This window comes from Mya arenaria, chromosome 7 (assembly GCF_026914265.1).
Source record: "Mya arenaria isolate MELC-2E11 chromosome 7, ASM2691426v1".
Taxonomy (NCBI): Eukaryota; Metazoa; Mollusca; class Bivalvia; order Myida; family Myidae; genus Mya; species Mya arenaria.
Genome location: NC_069128.1, coordinates 60558462 through 60578002, shown reverse-complemented (window position 1 = coordinate 60578002; position 19541 = coordinate 60558462). Strand labels below are relative to the sequence as shown.

General features: G+C 34.1%; 2 protein-coding genes across 2 annotated transcripts in view; both read left to right on the top strand.

The window, feature by feature from the left end:
• Positions 1 to 5591, top strand: part of LOC128241663 (hemicentin-1-like) — a 43008-nt gene extending 37417 nt beyond the window's left edge. Inside the window, exon 16 of the mRNA XM_052958685.1 lies at positions 246 to 5591. Within this exon, the coding sequence (XP_052814645.1) occupies positions 246 to 301 (56 nt within the window). The 3' untranslated portion in view covers positions 302 to 5591. The remainder of the gene's footprint in view (positions 1 to 245) is intronic.
• A 7671-nt stretch (positions 5592 to 13262) lies between these two features.
• LOC128241305 (heat shock 70 kDa protein 12A-like) lies at positions 13263 to 15257 on the top strand. The gene has a single exon (XM_052958240.1). The coding sequence runs from the start codon at positions 13263 to 13265 to the stop codon at positions 15255 to 15257; it is 1995 nt and encodes a 664-aa protein (XP_052814200.1).
• Positions 15258 to 19541: the final 4284 nt, after the last annotated feature.

Genomic DNA, 19541 nt, shown 5'->3' with positions numbered 1-19541 from the left:
GATTGGAGTGATCTGTTGATGTGTTCATAATTGTATAACGATCAACAAAGTCAAAACAATTATTAAAAGATTTCTTAATAATTAATGAAAATGGCGCATGAAATCAAATCACACAAAACTGTATGAAAGCTCAATTTTAAATCATTATAGTAATTATTGATTTGATCCATCACACCATATCTTAGTTTCAATATGTATGTAATCAATTCGACTGTTTTTTCTGAATCCCTTCCATATGTTTGCAGAAGATCCAGTTTACAACAATATTGTCCGGGGGAAACTGATGCAAACCCACTGTTAAGCAGATAACTGCAACTTTAAACATGACAACCAGCCGCCGTGTGATGATGGGAAGACTTTCAATTTTATAATGTCATTTATTTGCCAGTGAAAACATTATACGTTTATAACAATTCAAATTATGTAAATCTCAATTCACTACAGCTTTTGATCAACTCATATATCGATACAAAAAGGGACAATATGATGGGAATTTCTGCATTCATATAATCAGTATATCCAACCTTCATATATTAAAAGTTGGGTATAATGATTGTATCCACATTCATAACAGGTGATTTCATGAATTTAGGAGAAATCCTGAGAATACCTAGATTGGGATCTGGTATATCAATACGAGAAATATCAAGGATAGTTGTATTGTTAAAAATTAAATTGTTTCTATACAACCTACTAATTTCTGCGTATTCTAGTGCATAAATATGGTGTACAGACAGTGTGACATTGAATTTCTACAGGATGCAGGGTAAAACGATTATAATAATCCTTTTACGTCTAGCAAAGGCTGTTATACGTTTTGAAACTCTTGAAGTCGGAGGTATATGTTGAAAAAGAAACCAAATGGAATGAATATTTTTGGTCTATATACACAAAAAGTTGAAATCGCTATGATTAAACTACGTAATATGTTTCCAAATAGTACAAGTGTTCGTCAAAACAATTTTCACAAAGTGTGAGGAAATTATATAAATATCGTATGATTTTTTTTTATTCCTAACAAAATTAAGTACATACAAAAGTTTTAAACTGTTTTTTATTCATTTATTCAAACATTTTTACTTGCTGACAGTTCCTGTCATCTGATGTTTGTGTACACATTGAATAGTGACGTCACTGCTGTATGTGTATAAGGGAGGCAATAACGTCATGATTTAGCCAAAATATTGAAGCAGTTATTTGGCCTTATATGACATTCAAAATATCACTGCGGTCACGTGTCAAAAAAGGTTGAAAATGTTTCTTTTCTTTTTCGGGTAATGGGAATGCACATTTTGTATATAATGATACGCAGTATATATTTTAGTTTAGTTTATATTAGTATATGTATCATTAAGATAATTACATACAATAGCTAAATGTGCGAAAAGTAAGCACCGTATCACAATATCACCGCAGTGCTAGCACCGTATCAACATCAAACAGTACAATAAGAGTATTGTTCTCGAGGTATCATGTAAGATTTGTTCTCGCAGAAACAAGCAAGGGGACCATAGGGACTTAAGTCACTGTGTAGCCGAGACCTGGCCCTAGGTGATGGCACATATGAATACCCTAGGATTTTAGGCTATACGGGATAGCAATGCCAATTTGCCTTATTTTCTGACACTATTATGGTGCGTATGCCTTAAAAACGAGCAAGGGGTGGTATTGCGATGCGGTACTACGGTGCTAGCTTCGCGCACAACAATCGCTTATTGAAAATTATAATAAAGTCAATAAAGAAATAAGTACTGACGGAGGAGGGCATTATGTCACATTTCTCTTTCTAAAATGATCAACAACATACTTCGGGAATTAACATAATTTTATGAATTTAATATTGTTATAAACAGGTTTTATATGCTTTTGAAATCAATTGGATATCGATGTAAAAGTATTTTAATATCGAAATAAATACATTCAAGTACATGAAACCACTGCCATTTAAGTTCACATTTTCTTTCATTTAGCTTTATTTTATAGACTGGGACTTTAAAACTATAGGATCTTTTATTTCTATGCTAAAGCAGTTAAAACATAAAAGTATTTAAGTTATAATATGACTTTGGAGATATGTCTCAAATGTCCAGTTGAACTCAACACAATACAATTTGTTTATTCAGGTCATTGTATTTCTGGTAATAGTTTAGCATACAATCAATATAATTTTATTTTATATACCATAAATGCTTATTTTTGATTAAAAATACCATAATTCTTGATATAAATACTTTGTATTTATATTTTCATATATGCTCATGTTTTTATTATCATTCAAAGCTTAAGTCACTCTTAACTCATAACTGAAAACATTAAACATTATGTTTATAAATGTTAGTATTAAAACACCTGAAATTTTTATCCCCAAACGGGTGGAATATAGTTCGTCTGTCCGTCCATGCATCCTTCACCCACGGTTTCCGACCAATATTTGAAGATATTTGCTGCACGAGTGGGTACTTAACTTTTTATTTACCTGAATTATACTATCTGCACTTTCATACGGCTTAGTAACTCGATTCAAGTGAATATATTTATCTCACCTGTTTATATAAGATCCTTTGTATCATTACTAACTAATACTTTAACCGGTCACTGTTACATAAATTTACGTCATTTAAACTCAAACATTAACTTCAAAATTATGATTTATTGAAGCATTTTCAAATTAACTTACATAATTGAAATTTTATCATTGCGGCTTTTTAAACAAAAATGATTGTTATACAACGAAACAAATTGTTTATTTTTTTCAAAACAAATAATATATTTACAAGAATGGGTTTACTGTTAATATGATTTATTACATATTATTTCACGAAGTTATATTAATGTACTTTGTTTTTGTAGTCACTTTAAACTACTTTAATTACTGTGTCTTCCTAAACTTATATAATTATTTAATTAATTGATAACAAAATTATTTCATTTGTTAAATATTTGCCATGTTTAAATAAGACTGGAATCCAGTTTAAAAACGTGTGTTTCTCTAAAATGTGATCACATAGTCTAAAATGTCAAAAATTAATATTCAGCCATCAAAGCAATAGTATTTGCCTCTTGTTCATATACATGCTTTAGAGCATCACTCAATCGCAATACAAAGTTGTCTGTACATGGATTTTGTTTCTTAAAATATTGTCATGTAATACTATGAAATGTCATTGATATGCTTAGACATTCTTATTTTTCCTTTTTACATTATATACGTGACTACGCCTCCAACATTCAATTAGATTTTTCGTCTGTTTATTAGTACTTCAGCCTTTTGGCGTTCTGATGTTTTGTCAAATGACCTAATACATCTAGATTTATGAACATAGACAACTTTCTTCATATGTGGTACAATATCAGATATGCTATGTCCGCCATACTTACTTTCACATGATTATTAATAAACATGATCATTATGTTCTTTGATCTCTCCCCCTTCTTTGACCTTGTTTGTGACATTGTCTCGACGATTGTACTAGCATATCTCATTTTTATAATTTCAATTACATGAATTGGCAAACAAATATAAACGTCGGCCAAAATGTAAAATATAGGTAAAACAGCCGTTTCCATCTTACTCTGTATCTTTTGTTCCTACTGGGCTTAGCGAGCGACGTAGGTGATGTTTACTCTTCAGATTTCAATCTGAATAGTTTAGTTGATAGTTCGGGGCGTAAAAGCAACTCCTTATCACAACAGTTAGCCATTTAACAATGCATCTCATATCCAACACACTTAACAGAAAAACAGTGCACAATTATCGATCTCTTATTTGTTGCTAACTCAGACACCTTGGACCATAGTGGAGTTGGAGAGCCATTTCTATATCAAAACATTCGTATTCATTGCCCAATGTTTGGATTTTTTAGATACCATAAATCGGTAAAGAAGGTCACTTGTCGTAGAATATAGAAATCTGACAATGGAAACTATACACAACTTTGCCAAAAGATTTTTGACACTGATTGGTCAATTGTTGATATTTCCGACAGCTGTATTCCAAACAAGTTAATAACTATCAATCTTCCTTGGATGAATAATGACATTAAAGTAAAAATTCGAGAACGCAAAAGAGCTTATCGAAAGGTCAAACGCACTTACTATCCGATACATGGGACTAAGTTTCGCGAATTGCGCAACGAAGTTGTCGCTCTGATTCGGTGTTCAAAATTGAAATACTTTGATTCACTTGCTTCGAAAGGTAACACCAGAAGTAGCTAAATCGTAAGGCATTCCTCCACAACTTAACCCACTAGAGGGCTAGTGCGTTGTAAACGACCAAGGCAAGGCCGAAATCCTTAATGGTTTCCTTGTCCTTTAGACCTACGTTGACGATTCAAAACAAGACATACCAGAAATTGATTTAACTAATGATGATGCTAAACTTGATTCCATTGCTATCGTACCTTCCAATATCAAAGATTTCACAAGTAATCTCTTTGTGGTAAAGCATCTTGGCCCGATGGCATTGATAATGGTATTCTACTTCAGTCGGTCAAGCATCAATAAGGTCACTTAGAAACGCATCCAATATTTCTTGCCTTTGTACACACAAGTCACTTTATATGAATAAATTCGTTCATTCCTCAATTTAGCATGGAATTGTCTCTCAGCTGAAGCACAAAACATTGACACTGTTTCTGATTTTAAAGTTTACCTAAAGTAGGATAATTAAAAGTCAAATAGTATGTTTTATTATGAAAAACGTCGATAACAGGTCATTCATACTCGCTTACGGAATTGATGCAGTTCTTTGAACCATAACCCCTTTGTTAAAGATATTGTTCCCCCACCCTTATGTTCGTGTGGAATTCATGAGACGTATCATTATATTCTTATCTGTCCTCTTTATACTGACCAAAGCAGACTTATGCTCAACTCTATGGAAACTCTGACTGACGTAACGCTTCGCAATTTACTATACGGTGATACTGCCATTACAGAACAAAATAAGACATTGTTCGATGCAGCTCGCCTCCTTAGTCAAATGACAAAAAGATTTGATAGCCAGTGCCAGTCATATCCAATTGTTTATAACTGCACCCAGAATTGTCTCCTTTCTGTAAACATGTGATAATCAGCACTAACAATCAGGTCTCAACGAAGAATTGCATTTAATTCAACCACCCTACCATATTTCTTCTCTTTCATCCTTTTTAACTTTTTTATTTTGTTCTCAAGCAAAATCAAGGACTTTTGTATTCGATTAGTGAAAATAAACTAAGATTACTTTTGCATTGTTAAGTACACAAAGTTGTTCAACTTTTAGCTATTACCTTGTCCGTGTACGTCGTCTGTAAATACATAATCTTCACATATTTAATAATATTTAATAAAGCCAAATCATGTTTTACAATTAACTTAAATGCAACTACTTAACCATTAAATTCAACAATATAAATCTCATTGTGTCATCTACATTGTCAGCTGTACAAATGTCAGTCACTAACTGTGTACTTTTGCTAAGTTTAGGAGCAGAACTTTTAAAGATATATTTATCTTTCGTTCTAATCATTATCTTTAGATTGAACATGTGTTTACTGTTTGTTTTTATGTTATGAGTGTGTACGCTGATGAATAAAATATGCTTAAACCAATATTTGAAAATTGCTTAGGACCAGGGTTTTTAAACTTTGTAGGCAGGTTGGTCAAGACTAGCCATACTGCTTGTTGATTTTGAGGTCAGTTGGTCAAAGGTCAATTTACTGGTGACCTTAAGAATACAGCTGTAAATTGGTTTCCGATCAATATATGAAGAACGCTTTGGCACCACTGGGACCTTAATCTATCTAAGTAGTTTGGTCGTGACCATGATATGAACTCTATTGATTTTGAGGTCAGTCGGTCAAAGGTCAAGGTCGTGGTGACCTTTAGTTGACAATCAGATTACATTCAATTATCAGCTGAAAATCGGTTTCCAATCAATATCTGAAAAACGCTATGGACCAGGGACCTCAAACTTGGCCGGTTGGTCAAGGCCATCAGCTGAATCCTAGTGCTTTTGATGTCAGTGGGTAAAGTTCAAGGTCGTTGTTACCATTAGCTGAATATCTGAATAAAGCTAAGGCCTAATATCCCTGAACTTGGAAGAGGTCCCTCAAACCACCACCCTCATGTTTTTGTCGTAAGTTGGTCAAAGGTCAAGGTCGTGACCTTTTGTTGAAAATCCAATTCCGTTCAATGACTGAAAACAAATTAAGCGTCTTTGGTGATTTTCGTCAAAATCAATCGTGTTCCTTATTGCAATAGTAATGTAGTAGAGGTGTTCTGATCAAGACGTTCTCGTTTTGTGAGCTTTGAAAAAAGTAGGGAATAACTCTCAATGTTCGAAATATAGTTCGAAGTGATATATATTTTTCTCCTACAGGTTCGGGTTTGATATTTTTGATAATATGGATAAAAGTGCATGTGAGATAATACCTGTACAAAATAGTGGACTCAACAATAGCCTGGATACATATTGAGCGATTGTCACGGAGTAGTGGACAGCTGTGAAGTGCACGTGTATATAGATAGTTGTACCAGTCACAAGGTACCAAAAGCTAAGTCTAGCCACGGATATAAACGAAGTATCGGTACGTACCTGAGCCGTACCTCAACGTAGTAATCCGTATCAATCAATACCAACTTTGGTCAAAACAAGTTGAAGACTTATCGAGAACTCTCAAGTCCCTCCAACGTTTGAACATGCACAACAGTGATCCGTGGCCATTTCGGAATGACCTTGTTCCATCTTGGTTGAAACTCGTAGTAAATCGAATTAAAATGTAGTTATCTTAACTTACCTATGCGTATCCAACGTAATTATCCGAGTCGGCATGTTAGTACTTAAACATAGTTCAACATAGTTCACTGCAGCCCCTTTTATTCGCTAATATTATATTATTAGTAGTAGTTGTAGTAGTATTATAGTTTTATAAAATGCTTTATGAATTTTAATATGTCATATGAATTGCTTTATCAAACCTTGTAAAACGTTTCATATTACACCCTTAATAAAAAAAAAAAGTAGGTAAATTGCCTGTATGTATACAATGCGTTTGATCAAGATTCTAGTTTTTGCTCGGCAAATTCAAGGTTAAGGAGGCTATACTACTCGTCCAGCATCAGCGTCGGCGTCTGCGTCAGCGTCAGGTTAAAGTTTTAGTTCAAGTGGACATTTTTCACTCATAACTCCAATACCCTTTATTCAATTTCCTTAATAGTTCACATAAATGTTAGGACTATCACAAAATGAACTTACATAACACCATATTATCCTTGAAACAAATTATGGTCCCTGATTTACTCAGGAACAAAGGTTAAAATTTAAGGGCACATTATGTCAAGCTTTAGAGCAAGCTGGGATTATTTTCTCATAATTTCTATACCATACATTCCATTGACTAAATACTTCAGTTAATCATTGATGACTATCTTAAAATTAGTTCAAATGATACCATTTTGTATTTAATACAATTTATTGCCCCTAATTGACTTAGGAACTTAGGTTAAAGTGTTAGGGCACATTAAGGTCAGTTTACGTTTTACGGCAAATTTGTTTTTTTACTAATTACTTTTATACTGTTCAGTCAATTGACTTAATACTTACCACAGTTGTTCACGGACATAACACGATTAGGTTACATAACTCCATATTGGCCTAAAAACAAATTATGGCCATTGATTGACTTTTAAATTTTGGTTGAAGTTTTCGGGCAACTTTGGGTTTAAACTCAGATCTCAAATACTGTTTATTCAATGGCGTTCATACGTAACACAGAAGCCATCGCACAGTTACTAGTAGGTTACATAACTTCATATTAACCCTCAGTACAAGTTATGGCCATTGACTGCCTTTTTGACTTATGTTTAGCTCGACTTATCGAAGACTAAGGAGGCTTTACTTCTCGCCCCAGCGTCGGCGTCAGCGTCTGGTTAAATTTTCGGGCAGATTTTCACTTATAACAGGAACTTCCTTAATTCAATTCACTTAATACTTCAGAAAGTTGTTCAGGACCATCACACAATGGAGTTATATAACTCCATAGTATCCTTAATACAAATTATGGCCCCTGATTGGTTAAGGAACTTAGGTTAAAGATTAAGGGCAGATTTAAGTTTTATGGCAAGTTGGGTTTTTTATTGATAACTTCTGTACCCTTCAATCAATTGACTAAATACTTCGCATAGTTGTTGAGGACAATCTTGCAATTAGGTAATATAACTCCAGTTTAACCCTTAATACAAGTTATGGCTCTTGATTGACTTTTGTTTACTTTCTTTTTACTTTTATTTGGTTCTTTTGACAGGCACATTTTCATATGTTTTTTTTCCAAAGGGAAAACAATTTATTAGAATGACATCGTTGTTCGGACAAGCCGGTGGGAGGGTCGCGTCAAACTCACCTATGGTATCGAAAAATTTACGTAAGGTTTGACATATAGGATCATACTTAGTATATAGAGTTTATTGATACCTGATATGGGATTGCGTTTGGAGCCCCTAGGATCAAGGTGAAAGTCACTGTAATTATAAATAGAAAAATGGTTGATATTGGAATAACTTAAGTTAAAGTTGACAAATTGCGACCAAACATAGTATATATGAAGAGTTAATGGAGACTTTTCATGGGAGTGTGTTTGAGGCGCGAGAGTCATGGTCAAGGTCAATGTCACTGTTGCTAAAAATTGAAAAATGGTTAGTACTGAATGACTTAAGTAAGGGTTGACATATTGTGATCATATTTGATATATATATTGGAAGAGTTTATGGAGACCTTTCATTGGGTTGCGTTTCGGCTTCTAGGGTCAAAGTCACTGTTACTAAAAGTAGATAACCTTTTGGTACTAAATAACTTAAATTACGTTTGACATGTTGAGGAAGAATTTATGTAGGATTTCTATGTGATTGTTTTGGGGCCCCTAGAGTCAAGGTCCATGTCAGTATTATCAAAAAATAGAAAAAGCATCTGTTAATCATTGAACACCTGGTTTTGTCACATCGTGGCGTCTCTTGTTTTGTTTTTTATTAAACTTTTTATCGCATTAGGCAGGCACATATAACATCATTATTGTATTCATCTCTAAGACAAAGCGGCGTAATCGAGCGCGCTGTCCTACGACAGCTCATGTTTTAGTGGTTATGACGTACGTAGTTTTTCGGGCGGGACGGCGGGACGGCGGCGTCGAGCTCACCTGTAGCATAGAATAATTTTAGTTAGGTTTGACACCTAGTGACCAAACTTGGTATATAGGAAGGAACTATGGAGATTATTCATTTGACTGTTTATTGAATTAATGTACTAGGGTCAAAATCACTGTTACAAAAAATAAGAAAATCGAAATTATTATCTTCAGTAAATGTTTCTATTTTGCGATCAAACTTGGTACATAGGGAAAATTTATTGATTACTTTCATGGGATTGCGTTTGGAGCCCTTAGGGTCAAGGTCAATGTTACTAAAACAGGTTTTGTACTGAATAAGTTTAGCTAGTGTCGACATATTGTGATAAAACTTGGTATGTAGGAAGACTTTATGGAAGACTTCCATGGGATAACATTTTAGGGGCCTATGGTCATGGTAAAGGTCACTGTTACTTAAAATAGAACAAACAGTTGAAACTGAATCTCTGCCTCATGACCAATTGCCAAGACACTCGTATTTAAAATTACGTCTTTGTTTATATCACTTAACACTTTCCATAAAATACAACTAAGCCGCGGATATTAAAATATATTGAAATGATACCACAATAACGAAATTTGCTGGCCCTTTCCCACTTTTAGAAAATCCACAACAATGGAGGTTTTTGAAACATTATATCCTCTGAGTGCCGCTTTTTTAGAAACAAGCTGAACAAAGGTGTCTTGAAATGAAATGCAATGAATCTTAATGGTTGTACAACCTTTTCCGGTAACTGAAGAGAATCATTTCGAATTTTTAAACTAAAGTTTTAGTTGTAAGTCAAATTGTTTTAAAGTTATTATGCGGACACAGTTTTCACACTACTATTTACCTATGACCGATCTCAAAAGCAAAAGCAGTCACTTCTACCATTCAAAAATGCTTCATGGTCCTACGTCAAATCATTCTCAACTTGCACAGTTTTTCGAGACATTGTGTGAACACATTAAAAGGTATCTAAAAGAACAATGAGGGACGCTATAGATGTATGCATTAATTTAAATGATGACAGATGACATATGTAGTTACAAACAAGTTTTAAACTAGTTCATCTTTCATCAAACTGTTCTTAAGATGTTGCTCGGAAAAAGGTTTTATGAATGTTAATAAGATTGTTGACCGTGATCTTAACTTTTGACCTACTGACAAAAAAATCAATAAGCATTTTACCAGAAAAGGAATGTACTTAAGTCAAGCCATTATCGTGTTATTGTGCGGACAGAGTTGATTTCATAACGAGCAGGCTGTTAACATGACCTTTTACTAACTATAATGAAAAAAAATACGAGAATCTAGTGGTCAAGGGCACATCTACTGTATCAAAACGATATGGGGAGAACGTTTTCATAAGAATGTCGATCGTGACCTTGACATACTGACTCTAAAGATCATAAGTAATCATTTACTGGTCAATGATTATCATACTTGTTAAGTTTGGGTAATATGTTAGCCCATTCAAATTGTTATTAAATATGTTTTTTTCAGTACATGTATATATATTTGCTTCTTTAAATTTAAGCATATAGGACTTCACGAGGCTAAAACCTAAACCTGCGTTATAGTACAAAAGCCTCTAGCTACGGCCTTGAATTATTTTCTTGTACATTTTTACTTTGAATGAAAATGAAATATAATACATTTTATGTTTTTGGCAAACAGTTCCTGTTGAGTGTTCTTCTTGAATAGGCCAATACAGATAATGCTGGTGGTGAATTGTTTGAAGTAAAGGTTAATTTATTCTTTGTTTCAAAAACCACATATCGGATAAAATCAAAATATATGAGTCTTTGTATAATATAATGGGTAGTATGCAAAGAAATATTACAATTTATCATAACTAATGTAAACGACGATATTGCATTGCATGGGACTTATATTGAAACAAATTGTTGGAGATAAGAGAGGAGAGCTTCAAACTAATTTTACCTTTTTCAAATACCTTTTATGATATGAATTGGAAATTTGGCACAATTAGTGTTGGCAGATAATAGCATGGGTATTTTGTATCGATCGTAAATAATGTTCATTAAAACAAGCCAAAGACTCGCTACATAACATATGTTCTTGACCAGTTAAATTAAATTGTGTATTAAATGATGACGAGTGTCAGATTATTATTTTGCTTTTATGCTTTTCCAAGTAAAATATAGCAAATACGACAGATTTTTTTAACTGCTGTAGTAGCCGAATACTACAGAGCAATGCCATTTCTCGTGCAACACGGATTGCAGAAATGAAGTGCCATGCAAAACTTAACATCACAGATAAATCCAATCGTTTTGATTCTGTTTAAAAGTAGAAAGCATATTTAGGTGAAATCCAATAAACATTACAACATTAACACTATCTGTTTGGACGAAATTTGCATTATTTGACATTGTGATCTTATCTCTTGTTATATGACGCCATAGTTTGTGATGTGTTTGTAAATTCATTTCTGGTTTCAATACAGTGAATATCTAGTGTCGTTTAAAATGTTTTTCACGCAATCAAGACAAAATGCCACGCTTTCATCTAAGTTTTGATGCAAATTGTACTATTTTTTTTCAAATAATTCTTCAACATTGATACAAAGTGAGAAAAATGTAAGACTTAGTAGAATATTGCAAATAAAACTATTACTTTTGTCAATTAATTTGTTTACATGTGGAATGATATATTTTTTGACCACTTCAAAAAGAGCAATATTGTATTACACATGTGTAATACAGAAACATACGTGATGCATATATATTTAACTGGAGACAAGGTACAGCATGTGATAACGTCGATTATGTTTTGTAAGTTTTTAATCACTAAACAATAAGATATCACGTGTATTCCAGAAAAAAAGAACGAAAAAAGTTATATTAGTCTGTAAATTGAAACCAACTTAAAAAATCAAAGGGTTCTTCTAAAGCATTAAATCATTCGTTTGAGATTGAACAATTTCATAAGCTAGTGTCGAAAAGGAGTTATAAAAACAATCTTGATCTTATCTGACCTTGACGAGTGTACATTCATCCATTTATTAAGTACCTTAAATGTTATGCGTAGAGTTTCGGTACCAGAATGGCTTTGGTAATTCGTAAATCAATCGTAAACAATGTACAAACCCTATCAGATATCCGAAATATTTTTTTTATATTACGTTTTTGTTATCGTATTTGGATACCCTTTAGGCTGGTTAACACATTAAAGATATAGGCAGTGAATGCAACGAAGATGAATATCAAATGCATGCAATTATGCGGACTAAGTTGAAAAATAAACCATGCAAGCAGCACAATCAGAGGTTGCATAAATAAGGCAATGATAAACATTCAACAGCGCTGGACGATGGGCAAAATTACACAGACAATAGTGAAAGTTTCATAGTGTTGAAAGAGGAAATAAATAACCGTAGAAGATATTTCTGTGAGTACATTACTTTATTAATTTTAAAACTGCAATATTCGCTCGCTTTGATCCGCAAATTTGACACGTATAGCTTAACTGAACTTCAAACTGAAGGAAAACAACACAATCCGTCAACAAATAAGGCAGATATTGGTGTTTTAAGTTTCTGTTATAATCATGAATATTGATAAGGTGGGCGTGGCTTTCCGTTTTGTTACACTTACCGTTTCAGAGCGCTCACACTAACATCAATGTTCATGACATAGATACGTGTATTTGCAAATGATGAACATAATTATCGGCTTCAAAACATGAGTTATGTTTAGCGAAAATACCACGAACTCATTATTTTTCAGGATTCATTTTCTTTCTACGGTATGAAGGTATGGAATAACATCCCACATGACATATGAAATAAAAAAATATTAAAAGAAATATAAATATAAACTCATAATTTAAATACTGCACCGCAGTAGTTCCGTTACAAATATTTATGACAGTAGTAGTCGTAATATTTGTAGTAGTAGTACAAAGGTCATTCTTGAATTGACTTAATATAATTATAGTTCGTATTAGATTCCAGTTATCATACAATGTACGACTTATTAATTACTAGAATACTTGCTGTAAACCGACGAACTTTATTTGATAAATGATACATAACGAAAATATCATAACAAACGTTACAGAGAACAACTTATTTTTTTACAGCACTGTATGATAAAATGGGAGCATTTAACTCGGTGAAACATAAGAAAGAACGATGGAGGCAAGATTCCTCATTGTCAATAGAAAAAAATACCGGAACCGAAGGAGTAAAACAATCAGATGAATTGGCTGTAGCTGTGGCAATAGATTTTGGAACATCCTACACCGGATACGCCTTTTCGTTAAAGGGGTCACGTGACGTCATCAACCTACAGACACATGGCGGAAAACTTCCAGCGGACCGGGTCCCCTCGGCTATGCTGCTCAACCCTGACCAGACGTTTAACTCATTTGGCTATGATACCATAGATAAATACAGTTGCCTTTCTCGGGAGGCGAGACGACAGTACTTTTACTTTGAGCACTTCAAGCTTTTGCTTTACAGGACAATACATGGCAAACCCCGGGATAACGAGTACACACTTTACCTACGGACGATGAATGAGTTGGGGCTGAGAGATGGGACGAAGCTGAACGAACTTTCTTATGACCAAATGCCAAAAGACCTATGGAAGTATTGGGACTCAATGGATAAACGTACACACCAGTCTAACTTATTCAATTTTGTGGACCGTTATGGAAAACAAATCAACGCGCAGAAAGTATTTTCTTTAGCAATCAAGTACTTTAGAGACCTCGCTTTAGACACAGTAGAGATGACAACACAAGGCTGTAAGGAAGTGTATATCCAGTGGATGATCAGCATTCCCGCTATCTGGTCAGACTCCGCCAGACAATTTATGCGTAAGGCAGCAGTAGACGCCGGCATACGTTCTGCACACATGCGGCTCGTCCTCGAACCCGAGGCGGCCTCTTTATACTGTGAAGAACATGTATCCGTTCCGTCTGGAAACACATTAGGCCTGTTCACGTCAGGTCAGAAGTATATTCTAGCTGACCTTGGAGGCGGTACGGCAGATATTTGTATACACGAGATCGTGGGCGATAGAAGACTACGGGAATTGTACCGGGCAACAGGCGGTCACTTTGGAGGAAATACGGTGAATGAAGAGTTTGAAAAGTTTATGTCGGACATCATTGGTGATGACGTTTGGAATGACTTCAAAAAATTGTACATAGGGAGTTATTTTGATATGATGACACATTTTGAATCTAAAAAGCATGAGTTTCGTACACAAACAAAACAAGTACAATTGACATTAGAACATTCACTAATTGAACTGTGTGAGAAGCGTTCCAATACAACATTTTTTTCAATAGTTTCCAATTGTAAACATCGTGACGGTATTGAATATAACAGCACTCTCGGTAAACTGTTGATCAACAGATTGGTGATGGAAGGCTTTTTTGAATTTTCCTTAGATGGAATCACCCACACATTCCGCACTATCTTACAATCATGTGAAAAAGACAACTTAGTAACTGTGTTACTTGTTGGAGGATACGCAGAGTCACAGTTTGTACGGGAGAAAATCAAGACAGCTTTTCCGAACCTTAGTGTCATGCTTCCTTCTGACTCGCGACTGGCCGTGTTGAAAGGCGCCGTGATGATGGGATACAAGCTGAGAGACATCGTGGAACGGAGGGCCAGATTCACTTACGGTTTTGGCTGTAATGACGTATTTAAACCAGGCGGACATCCACTAAAATTGAAATACATCAGTGACGATGGTAAAGAAAAATGTGTTGGAGTGTTTAATAGGATGATAAAGATGAACCAGGTGGTTGTGTGCGGCGACACTTTCCATTGGATAGGATTCAGCACAGCCGTTCACCAGAACCAGAGACTTGCAAATAAGTGCATCGCACTATGGCGGTCTAGCAACCCGGGTCCACTATACTGCCTGGACAAGGAGGGCAGCGATCTCCTGGGGATAGAGGACCAGGAGTGTGAGAAGGTGGGCGATATCGTCATGAAACCCCCGCGCGAAGGATGGCAGCAATACTCGGATTGTGATGCACAGCTTATCGTAGGGGAAACGGAACTGATTGTGAAATACATCAATAAAAACACAGGACAAGTGTATGAAACAAATATGAACTTTTTCTAAATGGCACACAATTGACAGTTTGCATGAAAAATCAAAACAGTTATAGAAAAAAGGTAAAAAGTAAACTCCATTACAAAAACACAATAGAGAGAAATTTATTATGACGTATGTGTTTTTTTTCGTAAATCCAAAGTTAAAACTCCATAACAACTCTGCTAGAACTGCCCATGTGCTTTAATGGTTGAAAGGAGATCTAGAAATGTTGTTGTAAGTGAACTGTTTGCAATTGTCGCGCAAGAATTTGAGGATTTTCAAAAAAGTTTGTAAAGCGTTAAACTGTTGAAAACCTAGATGTCCATTTTAAATTGATTGTTTAAGGAGAAGTTGTAATTTGTGTTATTGTGCTTTAAATAAGTGTTAGATTTAGGGAAGAGTGTTTGATTTCATATATAATTATGGTTGCTGCTGTTTTATCAAAGTGTGATAAGACAGATGCCAATGTAAGCAAACATTGTAGAGGTGGCGATGGCTTTTGAATTTCTGAAGTCTAAAGTGAAACATATTGATTAGAGATTTCGAAATAAGTGAAAGATATTCCGGTGGTTGTATTTTGATATTAATTGATGTGCAAGATGTTTATCTTGTTTTACCGAGAGTTAATACAAGCATGTGAAATGGGATTTGAGAAGCTCTTATATAAAGGCTAATGCAGAAGGCATCATAATTAAATTGAGAAATTCAATTGGTTTAAGATCCCAGTAGACTCGTGCTCAAGTGAAATGGTGTTTTAGGCCACTACTTTTATATAAATTGGTTTACAAAACCGGCGGGTCTAATTTTCCGAAAAGTACAAAAAAAATAAAAAATGAATTTGACTTTTTTTTCAAAATTATTTTCCCGACCGTATTGATTTTGGTGCGAAACGAAAGAAAAACGAACATATAAGATTACGAATGCAGTATATCTCGACTGGTTTGTTGTTTTGTAGCCGTATTCGCCAATTTATAGTGATAGCATGTGAGCCAGTCAACTGTTATGGCAGCGCCGTTGGCAATGGCGGAATTGACGATAGCAGTCATTATTTGTATGAAATAACTAATTAAAATATGCAGGAGTTGTTAAATAAAAAGAGCAAAATACATTGGCAAATTTAACAGCCGACACAAACAATAACTGTCACGTGATTGTTGTTTTTCCCCGCCAATTTAGGTCATGAAAATATTGTTGTTTATAGAAGAAAAATAAAAGTGTCAGCGGCTGCCATCGAATAAGTAGACACAAATATCTGTAAATTATATGTGAGAAAAACATTTTATGGCTAAATATCAAATAACAGTGCATTTAGTGTGAGTGGGGAAATCGAAAGTAAAATTTCTAAGTTGACACCGGTGACCTAGTTTCACAAGTTCGGTCGTTTGGGTTTATGGATTTTAAATCACAAAATGGTTTGGAAATACTTGTCATTGAGTCAATGTAAAGTTTGTGTTTATTCTAGATTAATACATGTTTATTCATGTTTGGGTTAATATTAGAGTAAAAACAAAGAAAGAGTTGAACACATGTGTCAATGACATTTACTAATGCCAGAAGTTGTGTGCAAAACATTTAGATAAAACAACACGGAAAACTATTTTGAATAAGTCCATTTAAATTTGCAATGAACATGATATTTCACTATAAATGAGATTTGTGGTTGTAACCAAGGAATACTCTTTAAAATGAAAAATAAACAATCATGAAGTATATATGGCCTGTGAACGCATGATACACAAAATGGCTGAGTTAGGAGAAGATGAAAATATCCGATACATAATTATGGATTTCTCTGTTACTATCATTGGTACATAAAGTTAAGTCACATGCCAGATTTATTATCTTGCTATGTGTTTTTATGTGATGTGGTAATTTGCTGCAAGATTTGAATTTGAAATGGATTTGGTGAACATCCCATGGTAAATATCCCGGTCCGAAAATATCCGGACTTAGCATGGATTGGGTAACACACAACTAGGACCCCCGCATTGTAAAGGTTATTAAAACTCAAATCTAGGTCTAGTTTGGTTTTTAGTTTTTCAGGAATCGTTTTCATAATATTAAAGCTCAAATGTCTTCAACAAATGTTACTTTCTTATTTACAAAATTGGAAATTATTTCACTTTATTGACATTTTCCAATATTGAAATAACTGAAACAATGTTTAGAAAATGTAATGTATTGTCTTAATACAGTGCAATTTTTGTGTATTTTAATGCATAAAATTCGCCTTCTCTTTTTTTCAATTTAATATTGGTCAGTTTTTAAGTGTTCTGCATTCACTTTTGCTTTAGCATACCCTTAAAGCTAAACAAATGTCTTGCTGAGTAATATTCAATGTATCTTTGATAAAAAGTGTAGTTTATACATATAAACATGTTTTATAGTCAATTTTATTGATGTTTTATATGCACAGAATGTAAGATTTAAACTGTGTGTTTTATTAGAACTTTGAAACTATAAGTGTATTAAAACATGCAGTTTAAAAATTTAAAATGTCAAGTAAATGCTATATTTTTTCAATGTTTTTATATTGTTCTCTGATTTTCACCTTTTACGAGTATGTTTTGTGACTTTTTTCCTTTTTTTTTTTTTTTTTCGACCACCCGGTGGACATTTTTTCCAAAAATTCTTGTAAACCAAAAAATAAAAAAGAAGTGGCCTTACTGACCGTTTTAAGGCGGAAATCCAATCATTTATCGGTGAAGCTAGTTTGATGCGTGTGTGGTCTGTGTGTTGCGTTTGTAATTGGGTATGTGGTGTTTACACGTTAAAACTTTGTGTCTTTAGTTCATAGTCGTTGGGATCCTTTTCATGTGCCTCTTACCGGAGCTTTGGATAATATCATATAATGTCAGACATTTTTTCACACAAAGCTTACTTAAAACTTTTAAAGATAGTGACAATTCCAATCGTTTTATTGCTGACTTTTTAAATTTCATATGTAAACTCAATCATTACGTCCGGAAACAAAAAAAAACAACACACGACACGATCAATAACTATTATCTTCCAAACAAGTTCAGAAGACATCAATCATGAACGTTTAAAAAAGTTGATGGGTGTGTTTAATTTTAAAAAAGGGCATTTGGTATGTTTAAATTCTAAAGTTATTTTTGTTTACTGATAATTAAGGATTAATCGCATTTCTTTTCTCGCATGTGTGCTGTATGAAGGCTGTAGGGCTCGCGATCAAATTATATGAAGCGCGTTCGTTCAGCATTAACGCAAAAAAAAAGCGATCAATACTTACATTTACATATTTTGGATGATAATTCATTACAATTAAAAATCAGCAGTATCTCCTGCAAGTGAGAATTTGTTCTAATAGAAATGTAACCGACAACAAACGTTTGTATTAAAGAATAGCTGATTTTAGCACTCTCGTATATCATTGGTAAAGTGACGTCGGCTAATCCACTCGGAGCGCAATATTGAAATACAATGGCGCCATTACTCCTTGCATGTTATATACTTTTAAAGTTCGATACAATATATCAATACAAAGAACTAGGCCAATATACAAATATCTCTATAAACCTCCTGAAAGCATATAACAAAAGAAGTTTATTTATACATACTCAATTTGATTCATTGTCGATCATGAACAAGATATTCCATTTAAATTACTAGTCAGCACGAATAATTAATTATTGTCTAGTGTAGAAGGTTACGTTTAAGTGTTTATTTCCACAAGATTAATTGAAAGAGGCAGGACAAACGAACATTACTATGAGTTTAAAAAAATGATACTGTCAGGTTTAAAAATAGAGCATGTACTTGTTGAATATTCTTGTTCGATATTACGGCTTAATTTTGGTCTTATACGTTTGTTTAACGTGTATTTTGTTTTACTAATAGTTACAATTGATTGCCAGTGAAGTGTTTGATTGCATATATAATTAAGATCCCCAAGAGCAAATCCATGAAGTTAAACTGCTAAACTGAAATTTGACAACAGCTACCTCCAGCCGGCCAATCATAGGCCTGCAAAATCTCACACACAACTGTTTTTTCTGTCGGATATGTCAACTGGTAAATCTCGTGCAAATCGTGCAACTACTTATGTTACAAGGACGTTCTTAAATACTACAGAAATGTTTGTTTCCTGTGCTTTCCTTACATTTTTCACATACAAATGTATGGTATCGGACTGAGAAACAAGCAATACACTTTCTGTTGTCTAAGTCGGATAGATCACGAGTAGCCGTTTGATATAGAATTATCAACTCGCTACGCTCGCTGAAAAATTCCATATCAAACGGCTGCTCGTGATCTATCCTATACTTACTACCCGATCGAATGCCGCAT

Bases quoted from the DNA above. Each gene is read 5' to 3' on its own strand.
- LOC128241305 (XM_052958240.1), top strand. From the start codon at position 13,263: ATGGGAGCATTTAACTCGGTGAAACATAAGAAAGAACGATGGAGGCAA.